Below are 12457 nucleotides of genomic sequence, written 5' to 3'. Positions count from 1 at the left end.
TCCTGTGCTTGCACATTCAACGAGCTTAGTGGAACTCAAACAATCAAAGTCTTTCCGTTAAAGATGCATATGTATTGCACCCATGAAAATTGAACTACCAGTTAATAAGAGGGCCCATAACTCATTAATAACTGAGTATAGAGGGCTGCTAAAATATGTAAATTTTTGAATGAAAAGGTGCGGCCCGGTGCCTCTTGGCTGACGTGACTCTGCCGCCCTGGATGGCCAGACTTTTCTGTATATTGATAACTGTAAACAAGGAAAGTTGTCCACTAAAGCGATCGGGAAGAGGACAGAAAAATGAAGAGACTGGACCAACCTGGTGATGTTGTGCAAACAGGGGAGGAGCCAGGGGCTTTGCCTCATTCAAAACTTTTTTTTTCTAAAATTTATATGTAAATTTTATTTATCTTATATGAAAAGTAAAAAAATATTGAAACTATAATTCAACCATCGTCATGAAAAATTTTTATCTCTACCTCTACGTCCAAAATGGCCTGATACAAAAAATTTCTATTTCTATCCTTGACCTCTTCTTGTTTTTTGGTTCTGACAGTCGATATTTATTTTGATTTTCCACCAGCCTCTTATCCTTTTCTTTTGTCGAACTCCAGACTAAAAGAAAGACAATTATCTCTGATGCGATTTTGCATTGGATGCTTGGAGATTTCCACTATTGACTGCCATGAAAATGACCATCGAGTGACTCAAAGAAGCATGTTTTTCTTAAACTTCAGAAAGAATTAAAAAGGCAAGATCGCCATTTGAATTTTTTAAACATGAGTTGGGATATGCATTACACGAAGAAAAACTTGGGTGTTAGAGCATTTTACGTAAAATGCCTTAACAACTAACAAGTTGCTACACAAAATGCAGTTAAATACTTTTTTTTTTTTGTTGAGGCTCTTTTTGAGAAAAAAAATCGATTGCGCTTCATCCCCATCATCTTATCATTGGAAAAATCATCCTTGTTTCTGCTTAATCATCTAAAATATACAGTGATCAAGCATCCTCCAAAATACTTTATATGCAAATACACTATATCATTTGCAATAACCGATTTGTCAATCATTATAAGCTAAATCATATGAGTGCTTTAATAAAATTCATGTGCCAGTGTTGTTGTATCGATACTCAAAGTGGATACTCGAACACATGGCTATTTTTTAGAATGAAACTGATCCAGATTGCTTAATTTTAAGTGATTTATTTTTTTCCACTCAGTTTTCATTTTATTTTTAGAGTTATTGTTCATTAAAATGTAATGGTTGAATTTTTTGTATTATATATATATATATATATATAGTCCTACCATACCCTGGCTTTGGTAGTTAGTTATATTTAAAATCACTTGTTTAGTTAATGAGGGACTCTCCGCTTTTGGGCTTAACGTAGAGGATGAAAATTAAGTAATTCTTTTGCACAGGGTGATGTTTACAAGCTACTCCTTCGGAATTCTGAACTACTCAATCCAAGTCTACAACTAATTTAAGAAGAACAGCATTTTGTCTACATATTCTATTAACAACAAATATTTAAATGATCAGGTCTCTAACAGACTTGCAAATGAAAGATCTGCAACATGCAACGGCAATTCAAAATTGTCCAGACTCCTAACACACTTTCCAGATTTAAGGCAAGAAGGGGAATTGTGTACGCAGCAGGATCCATGAGGTCTGCAAATGTGATAGAGAGATCGATCTTCGGAAGCGAGGAAGAAGATGGTCCTTGCCTCACCCTTTCTAGCTGGACGGGCTGCTAAAGTTAATCGAAGTTTTGGGGAGTTCAAAACAGCGAAGGATCTGGCCGTAGAGAAAGAAAGCAGTTGCTCGATTTTTCTTGCGAAATCTGAGATAACCACTATTAAAATAATGACTTCAGAAGAAAGGAATGGGATACAAATAGACAGTTTTGGGACTTAACTTTTAGTTCAGGTCTAAATTTTACAACAGATCTTATAAAATGCACACTATCGGCATGGAGGCAGTTGCAACTTGCAGCTGCAAAAAGCAATTCCTGATCATTACTACCACCGTGGGGCATGGCCAAATTTTTAAGATTCATCATTTCAAGATTCAGATCTGCAAAGAACTTGGAAGTGCTTTTACATCCGATTTGCTTGACATGCATCATTTTACTCCTACCCAAGTTCAAGAATTGCCTGTTAACAATTTTGTTCACAGCAGCACAACAGAAACTATTTTTGCCAGTTGAACTCCAATAAGCAAGAAGCATGACGTCATAGTCATGAAGTATTCATAGAAAAAGTGGAGCTTGTATAGCAAGACAGTTAAACGAAAAGCAAAATTTAAGTAAATGAACCGGTTAATCAGTACAATCTTAACCAGTTTTTACGGGTATCTCTTTTAGGATCGTTAGTAAAACGAGCTATTAATGAATTTGTGATTAATTTAGTGAATTGTGATTCTTATTACCAAAACTCAGAAAGCCGCAACGACACAGTTAACTTATATTTTTGGCCAATTGATCTGCCCACTACTGTAATTAAGAGAAAATGCTATTGAAGAAAAATAACCGTGAAACAATTAGTGGCTCCTTTTTCCAATGGTTAGTATGATTCCTAGAACATCAAACATTAAATTTCTTAAACTTCTTTCTTTCAAAGTTGTGATTTTATGTGGTGGGGTTTCATATTGGATCAACCGGCCTTGAGGATAAAGGAGTAGTTTTGAAGATAATGATCAGCTGCCCATATCAAACAAGATGGTTCTAGCTTTCAAATTTTCTGTCAAAATTAAAGAGCTTCATCCACCTGGTTAGAGAGTCGTCCTTGAAGATGTTCAATTTGAAGAAGGTCAAGAATTCAATGCCAGGGTTTCATCTTTATATGGCATAATCTGATAGGCCTCCATTGAAAACCTGATCTCCTTGCCAGTCAACTGCAAAAAACTTCCTAAGTTTTTCTCTAGAAAAAACTTCACAACTCACAAGGATCTACTCCGCAGTTCAACAACAGGGTAAGAACACAAAGCACTCACACTCACAAACTGGGAAGCATGCATATCATCTCTTCTATCTAATGGATCAATCCTTGAATCACATCATCTGCAAATTTGTTGAAGAGTGCCAAGGAATTGCTGGTCAGCCTTTCAATCTTCCTCATCATCCTCCTCACAGTAAACGTGATGCTCCCATCGACGCCGCCGAAGTCATCAAAGCACGTGTCCTCGTCAGTGAGCGCCGCGCTCACCCAAGTCTGTATGTTGCTGATCTGAAACCTCATGTTGCCCGCCCGGCTGCCTAGGCGCCTGAATTCTCGCATCGACCTCTGCATCTCATCAACCGAATCCGCGAGATTATCTATACAGTCTCTAAGAGCCCCTGCTTCTCCTGCGCTCATAGCCATGAACCGCATCCTGGATATTATGACCAGTGCCTGGTCAAGATGGACTAGGCTCACAGATAGAGCAGCATGGGCTAGGTTCATTGAGCTGCTATCTACCATGTGAGCAAAATGTTCCAGGGATTTGAAGCAGAGGCTGGGGTAGAGGGTGACATTGCAAGAAGCCCTGATGAACTCTGTGCTGTTTTGAGTCTGGTTGAACATGGTGTCTCCATAAGCCAACTCTAGATTTGTAATGGTGAGGATGGTGACAGACAATATGATTACAGATCTAGAGAGAGGGAGGAAATTCATGCTGTTGCTCTTATTTTGTCTTTCCTCGAACAGAGATGAGGAACTTTATATAGTGCAGAGGCAGTTGGATTGGAAATTTACTAGCGTCTAAAGAGTCACCAGGAAAAAGACCAGAAATTTTTGTCTGGATTGATTGGCAACCTAGCTGAATCTTCTTTCCCGAAGCAGTTCGTATTTGGTCTTTTTCTACGATAGCTGTTTGCTTAGTATCATTACATCGGGGCAGGATGGTAGCATGTTTGGTTTGCAAACTTAATTATCTGTTTCATTTTGTTGCATGCTAAGGACAAGGGTACAAATGAGCATCGATACTGGGAAACCAGTTCCACCATTTATGCAGAGTACCAAGGTAAGGTAACTTGTTCTATAGAAGTTGTTTGATAGCAGGAACGCTTGGTGAGCATCCCATGTACCTACCCAAAGATTGAAGTAGATTCATGTAACACTAGACCTATTGTTTCATGAATATTCCTCACTCTTTGGAGCAGGTTCAAGGGACCACTAGAGAGTATCTCTTCGCCAAATGACGTTTATGTGCTCCAAGTGTTCTTAGTGCTGGTGGAAGGAAAGAAGATTTAGTCATTGAACTATTACTTTCCTTTCTCTATAAAGCAGTGTGGTTGGTAGAACCAGTAGTACTTACAAAAAGACATTTGGTAAGAACGTTGTGCTTCTAGAAGACAGGTTGCTAAAACTTGTGTTACAGAACGCCATGTCCTTGGTCCATGAAACACGGTGTGATTATGTCAACCATTTGATTGTGGGATCCAAATACAGATGTTCCTTGAAATGTGAACATAAGATTCTTGGAACACGTGCTGTAGGGAAATTTGCTTTAACAATACAATTTTCTTCTTATTCACTGTCCTCTAATGGGAACTGCTACACATTGCTCTAGTGTTACTCATAGGAAGTGACTGCATTAATGTGACACCTCTCTAGTGGAACCAATTACACCTGCATAAACTTTGCCTTAAGTTAGCAATCATCTTATGTTGATTTACTGGGAGAAATAACTAACTGCCAACATGCAAAATCATCTATCACCAGAGTACTTACAGGTGGGTGCTCCATTGGCCATGGCTGTTACCATGACCATTAGTTTAAATTGTTGTTCAAGAAGGCTCTTGCAGTGGAAGCCTTACACAGACTACCAAAACCATGCAGACGAGTGAAAGGTCCTAGTTGTGGCTGCTGAACCAACAGCCAATTTTATATGGGATTGTTTAGCAATGAGAACAGTAATAAACTGTTTTATGAATTCATATTAAATTTGAAGGCATATTCATGAAACATTAATGTAATAAACTGTTTTATGAATTCATATTAAATTTGAAGGCATATTCATGAAACATTATGATGTTTCATGAATTCACCCCAATCCTTAGGGCATATTCACGGGTTTACTATTTTCATTGTCTAACTCTAATGACCCTTACATGTCTTCCATAGAACCTGCCCTAATGTAAAAGCCTTAATTCATTGGATTTCCCAACTTGGCATGGCTTGCTCATGCCTGGTCTCGATCTTATCTTTGGACCACTTTCAATAAGTTAGTATTCAAAAATGTCGATCAATTGATGTGAAATGGTCCTTGACCAAATGAGAGCCACGATATAATGTGTCCTTGCATGGTTGGTGGTGATATCAATATTTTAGTTCAAATAGCATGTGGAGTAGAACAAGGCACAAATAGAGCTGGACCTTGAACCAAATCAAACTGGCTTCAGCTTCAAGTCTCAATCATCTACCCTGTGATTGTTGCATGATTTTAGGAGTGGCATGTGACGTTGCTGACTAAAGCGAAAGACAGTTCCTCAAACTTTTACCTGAAGCAACTGCATTAGGAAAAGTAAGCTATCATGTTTTTCTTGCTGTAGTGAAGCATGTCATGTTCATTGTTCTTCTGCGTTCATTGTTCTACGATATGGGTAATAAAGAAATCAGGCTACTACTAGTTGCCCTGAAAAATTGGCTTTTTGACAACAAGGGTTTAGTTCAACTTGAACCAGAGATTTAACCAATTCATTCAAGACTTGCATTTTGTTTTGTTGCGGTAGGATTTGTAAACTCTTCCGTTTATATATATATATATATATATATATATATATATATATAGGGATCCAGTCCGGTCTATATGGGATTGGCCCAAAAAAAGCTAGGACCCTCTAACCAGATCTGACCCATTTCCAGCCGATCCAAAGTGGATTAATTGGCAGCAATATTGTTCAGTAGTGCAGAAATATTTCAAAATAATCCTTCATGATTCCCAAAATATTTTTTGGTGCACAACTACCAAAAAAAAGTTTGAATTCTCAGTTGAAACTCGATTCAACGTCATTCGAGAAAACCGTATCCAATTTGTGTAAACCCTAGGAAATACATTCACAAAAACATCTATAGGTGGGAATTGCACGGTTTAAAAAAACTTAGCGTAATCGATAGAGTTGAGAGTTGATATTAAAAGTTTTCAACTTAATTGGCATTCATCATGCTCCCCTCCAACTATTTAACTTGAAAAATATTAAAAATTAAAGAAAGGCATAGCAATAAAATCCCGTACAAGTCCTTCTTTAAGATAAACATAAACTCAGTTCGTAAAGTGCTTGACTATGATATTCTGCCAATTATCATGATTTATAATAACAAGATCATAAATATTTTATTGTTTAAATTCAGGTTGCAAATAATAGTATAGCGCCACACCAATTTGTTCGACCCTATAGCATATTGGCCGATACGTATCATTATAATTATATATATATATACATATACATATATATATATATATATTATTATATATATATATATATATTTGAAAATGTTAAAATACTTTAAAATAATTTAAAATTTATATAGGAAAAAAAACTGAAAACGTATACAGGCTGGGAGCCGATTCCAAATTTGTATCGGCCGACACGCTCCAATCCCGAGCATTATTGATAACGGTGTTTAAAAGTGTACAAGTTCCATAAATAGGAAAATTAATTTGCCGGGTCGGGTCACAATGAAAGAAGTACACTGCAAATTAATCAAAAAAGCCCGATAGCGCAATTTCTCCTTGCTCGTCCACGATGTGCTACATTCTTCTCTTCACATTTTCTAGCTTTCTGTTTTAGCACGTCGTTTTATTAATCAATAACTCACACCATGAAAACGATTGATAAGGATGCAAATTAAGTGCATTATCGCTCATCTTCGACGTCCAAGCACTGCCTCCTCAAATTAATTCGATTTAATGGCACACACAAACAGAGAGAGAGAGAGAGAGTGAGAGAGAAAATATGTTATTAGTATCTTAATTCTTTGAGCTGATCGTTATGTGCATTGTTTCTCACCCTTTATATCTTAATGCCAACTAATATGTGATAGTGTATCCTCCCTCCCCATCTTGATTCTTTGCAGATTAAATTAAGCAGAAAAAAACAGGAGAAATGCGCTATCAATACTTATTATCATGAATTAAACAAGTTGTTGCTTAAGTAAGATTGATGCTTATTATATACGTCTCTAGATATGCTTATTAAATACGTCTCTTAATGCATCTCTAAGCACATGAATATGCATAGATAGATAAACATCTATATATAAATAAATAGATACATAGACTAATTGCCCGATGGGTTCATGGATTTCCTTTTTCTTTTCAAGAGAAACGCATCCAATACTATTTCCAACTTTAAGGTCTTAAGTTTAGCTCCATCACAGGTATATGGAGATTTTGTTGGCACCAGAGAGAGAGAGGAGAGAGAGAGCACAGATGACTAATTGACCTATCTAATGACTCACACAAGGGGGCTTGAGTGTACTATCCCATCTTTAGTTTGTGACAACTTGTTAACGAAATCCAAGGCATTGCTAGTCAACGGAGCCACGGTAAGGATACTTGCTCGGACGGTCTCCTTGACCGGACCATTCATGGCTTCGCTGGAGAACCCGTCGGCACAGGTGTCGGCATTGGTAAGCGCCGCGCTGACACACTTCTGCAGATCATTCATCTCCAGCCCCCATTGCTTCTGTCTAAGGTTCTCCATCTCCCCCAAGTGATTGCTTCAACATGTCTATGGAGTCGGGCCACATTTTCCACACAGTCCTTCATGGCACCTTAGACAGAAGGTGCAAAGGAAAGCATCGGGCAGATAACTCAATGACTCCGTTCAGCTGATGAAGAAGAGGAAGAAGCACAAAGGAAAGTATGGGGGGTCTCCTCCTGTAGAGACGGAAGAGAAAGAGAAAGAGAGAAACAGAAAGGGCTAGGACAGCTCAGACAATGGAAAAGAATGAGAGAAATAAAAAAGGCTACGGTAGCTCGGGGACAGAGATGAAAGAGAAAGGCAGCTCGGGGGTGGAAAAGAGGAGAAAGGGTGGAGAGATGGGGGCGGGTGTGGAGGAGAAGAAGGTGGCATCGAGGGCTCGGGGTCAAGGCTCGTGGTCGTTCGGGGCGAGAGAGGAAGTGTTCTGTCTAGTCTGTTCTAAAGGTTAGCTTGAAACAGAATGAAAAAAAAAATTATTTATACAGGACACACGTGTCTTGTCTCGCGTGTCATGTGGTCATTAAACGACCTCTAAGTGTGAGGAACCGGACTTGAATTTACCAGTTCCATCTTGTGTTTGAGTTGATGATGAGTAGATTATAAACTGAGGAAGAAACAGCTAAGGTGACATGTATATACATCAACAACAACAACAAATGCATTTAACAAATGAAAAATGGGTTGCATTTCTTTTTTAACAAAAGAAATACATTCTTTTATCAACCTGCTAGTTAGTTGTATATCTCAACGTGAAAAGCCAATAGTTTGCTTATTCGATGTAAACGGAAAAGAGCAAGCTAGCGGATATTTGGATTGGCTACTGGGTTTACATTTATCTGATTCGTTTTGGATTTTTACTCTTCACTATTAAATCTTTGTGTTTTATAAAATGAAAATTAATAAATGTAACAATTGTTCCCAGTCCACATAACCCGATTCTAAAATTTTAAAAACAATTAAAAGTTAAACCTGCTAAGCTATAAATATAAGAGCAGGTCAGACTAAGTCCTGGATAAAAGAATCTGAAAGAGTGAAAAAATTTTCTTACTATGTTATAAAGACTGACAACAATCTTAAATTATTTGACGTAATCTCCTTAATCAACAAGAAACTATCATATTTAACAATTCATTTACTTCCCTTCCCTCTCATTTATATTCAGACAAGTGTTTATAATAATTATTTTATGTTCCTTTCATCCTTCAAGTTAATTTTTATCCGTATATTTTCTTTACCTTTACATCTTTTAGCACCAGTCATTATTCGCCTACCTCAAATTTGAGTTCACGGCACGGTCCCTTGAAATTTTGAAAAATAAAATTTTACTATTTAACAATTCCAAACATTTTAATTTCACCCTTGATCAATTTTGGTAATTATATACCATCCTTGGAAAAAATCCTAAAAGAATTGCCCAAGAGTCAACCAAGTAAATGGTGTCGTGTAATTAACCCAGTAAATTCAGTCAATTAAATTTTATATTATTTTTAAAAAAAACAATATGTTAAAAAATATTTAACCACAAGGTGAGGTACATCGATCATGTGGTTGCTGTGAGATATTTTAATTGTGTAATATTTGGTCTTGGTGAACAGAACATAAAAAGTTAAAATAACAGAAAACACGCCTTACCTTTTGATATTATTAAAACCATACACATAAATTTTGGATTTTTCAATGGAGAACAACTTTTTTGTCAAGCTCGTTTGGCTAGGAATCAGCTCATATTGCCCTATTTTTGGATTTTATGAGTTTTACAAATAAATTAATGTATTTCAATATTTTTAAGGCCAAGTTTATTGCTAAAATTAGTTGGGTTGATGGAAAATTTTATTAAAATAACATTTATATCAACAAATTGCATGTTGACTGATTTTTATTGGTCTCTTTAATTATACAATATAGGATTACTAATTCTTTTTTAACTATTCAAATTAGTTATTTTTTATTAATATTAAAATTAGTTAGGTAACTACATAAGCAATTTTTATGTCCTATATTACTAGGTTAGGGATAAAAACCACACTGCTTAAATGCAATGATTAGAGTACTTTTCCTTTTTTGTGATCTAAACTTACTTACTGCTATGGTCTCATGAATAAAATGATTAGAAACATACGTTAAGTTAATAATTTATTGAATTTAATCATGTGATCAAACATATAATTGAATGGCTAATATAACATCTAAATTTTAACCATGGAAAAATCTTCCTTGTTTGTAAAAACAACTAAAAATAAAACATGTTTTATATTAAATTAGTTTTTATAAACATATTATGATGGTTTTATTTTAGCAAAAAAATAGAGGGTCTGGTTTTTATCCCCAAGTTAGGGGCCTGTAATCTACCAATTCTCCCTATGTTTTATATTGGATCTATAAATTTGTGAAATGATGTTTTAGGTGCATTTAAATGCATATATGTTAATTTCTCATGCTCCTTTCAAATTATGAAACTGTTGCAATTTTTGACTATCTTCTCAATCGATTTAACAAAATAAAAAACAATCTAAGAATTATATTCATATGGGAGGAAAGGAACAACAAGGACATGTTTGTGGGTTAGGTGGTGATGAGCAAGATGGCAACGGCCCTGGTGGAATTGGGCTCCGCCAACAGCCTCAGGGTCCTCTATAGCTTGATCCTCGCCATTAAAAGCCCCTTTGTCGAAAGCGGGGAGCTCCCCAAGATCATAAAGGCCTTGGATTCGGAAGACCTGGGTTTGAAATCAGAAGCTTTGGATTGCATTATGGAGATTGGGTACTTTGGCGGCACAAAGGAGGCAATGAAGAGAAAGAACTGGGCAGTGTGAGTGGTGAAGAAATGCAAGATTTCTCCACTCCTTGTGGAGATGGTGGCGATGGAGGGTTCCCTTTTGCAGACTTGGAGGAGGGGTGGTTGGAGCAGACACTCATTTGATGGGTGTGTGGCCAAGTTTGCTATATAATTGGAGGTGGGGCAGGGGCTGAGGGAGCGGGAGAAGAGGGCCTTCGAGCTGGAGGTGCTGAGGAGGTAAAGAGAGGCGGTGGACTCCGACGCCGAGGCTGCTACCATTATTGCTGAGGTCTTGTGGGGACCCTCGACGTGAACCTTGGTGGTGGTGGTGGAGAAGGAGGTGTCCGGTCGTCGGTGGGTGGTGGGTGGTTCAGGTCATTTTTTTCTGCACATGTCAATGGGAGAGTGCTGTGTAATTGTAGCTTCAGAAGTGTCTAGATCAGTAAAATGATTTTAAAGAAGATTTGTCATCTGCATTTATTTTTTCTCGTTGAATTTTTTCTCGTTGAATTGCATCTTCCACATGTGTAGCAGTGAAGGAGTCGTCTCTCCTCTTACTTTTTGCACCCGTCAAGTTCTTCTGGAGAGACACTTTTTGTTTTCTTTGGACATGAATTATGAAAGTTAGTGCTTTTGGGATCTAGAAGGTCTCTTGCAAAAGATGATTAGAAACAGTGTATTGCGCTCTTTAACATTCCATATCATTTCCGTACAAAATATAGACATGAATCTCAGTCATGAAAACAACATAAATATACCTAAAGTGGCGTTGTGATGCAGAAATAATATCTCAAGAGTCAATAACATCCTTTTAAGCTTATAAAACTCACTTTTATGTTGATTTCCATAGTGTAAAACATAAAGATTAATAAAGTTTGTGTTAAAATAATAAGTGGTCGTTATGTATATATATGCTTTGTTAATTTTTTTTCCTCTTATTTTGATAGAGACCTAGACCCATTTGTACAATATATGTATTTTTACTGAAATAGTTTTTAGTTTAAATTACCAAACAAGAACACCATTTATCTAAATCCAACCAGTTTTAGTGATAGTAACCAGTTTTAGTGATAGTAAAGGTGAGATTGGAAGCACATAGAAAGACAAATTATAGCTAGGTGCCTATGTGTGTGTGTGTGTACTGAATTTAACGTATTAATGTACCTATTTTATTACATGATGATATATAGCATCATAAGTAGGATTCGATTAATGGGCACCAACATGGCTAAAAGTGGAAACAGCGACTGGTGGTTTGCTTAGGCAGTGTCAATGTCCTCGTCAATGAGAGAGTAGATACGGTCCATGGACTCATACTGCAAGACACCAATACCATCTTCATAATTGTACATGCACTGAGAAACCCTCGTTATGTTGAGAGTCACGTTCGTGAAGGAACGAGAGAACACGGTCTATTGTTGTTCTTTTAACCCTTGTCTCGTCCTCTTAATGATAAGGTTGAAAGACAAGTGTTTTATAGATATTTAAGGAAAGAATCCCTGCAAGATCAATCAAAATTAATGATAAAGGAAAAATAAAATCTTTTTACAAAAATTAGATTTGGTTTTCCATGTTTATAGTTGCCAAAATTATAGTGTTAACGATAAGGTTGAAAGGCAACTGTTATAAAGAAATTCAAGGAAAGAATCCCAACAAAATCAATCAAAATTAATGATAAAAGAAAAAGAAAATCTGTCCATAAAAATCAGATTTAATTTTCCATGTTTATCGTTGCCAAAATTATAGGAACTTCAACTATTTAAATTTGTTCTATGCATTGTATAAGCAAGGCTCATAGTGGCCTTCCATGGTGAAAAACTATGCAATGAAAAGAATTTTTCATTGTTGGTTTTTATTTGTTTTGCTTCTTCTTTATTTTTTAACTTGGTATAGAGCTGAATGTTTGACGAAAAACAATGAAGCCCATAAGTGGCCTGCAAACGACTAAATACATCATTGTCTGCTTCACCAAAGACAGTTGCACGATTAT

At 36.6% G+C, this 12457-nt stretch overlaps 2 protein-coding genes across 2 annotated transcripts in view; both read right to left on the bottom strand.

Moving 5' to 3' along the window:
• The window catches only part of LOC116253530 (non-specific lipid transfer protein GPI-anchored 7-like), a 31082-nt gene that overhangs the window by 3727 nt on the left and 14898 nt on the right, over window positions 1-12457 (bottom strand). The gene's annotated exons all lie outside the window — the stretch shown is intronic.
• On the bottom strand, window positions 2824-3664 carry LOC116253449 (21 kDa protein-like). The gene has a single exon (XM_031628270.2). It carries the CDS (start codon window positions 3656-3658, stop codon window positions 3038-3040), a length of 621 nt encoding a protein of 206 aa, XP_031484130.1. The 5' UTR covers window positions 3659-3664; the 3' UTR covers window positions 2824-3037.

This window comes from Nymphaea colorata, chromosome 4 (genome assembly GCF_008831285.2).
Source record: "Nymphaea colorata isolate Beijing-Zhang1983 chromosome 4, ASM883128v2, whole genome shotgun sequence".
Lineage (NCBI taxonomy): Eukaryota > Viridiplantae > Streptophyta > Magnoliopsida > Nymphaeales > Nymphaeaceae > Nymphaea > Nymphaea colorata.
The sequence above is the reverse complement of the archived record's forward strand: the minus strand, read 5'-3'. Positions and strand labels throughout refer to the sequence as shown.

Bases quoted from the DNA above. Each gene is read 5' to 3' on its own strand.
- LOC116253449 (XM_031628270.2), bottom strand. From the start codon at position 3,658: ATGAATTTCCTCCCTCTCTCTAGATCTGTAATCATATTGTCTGTCACC.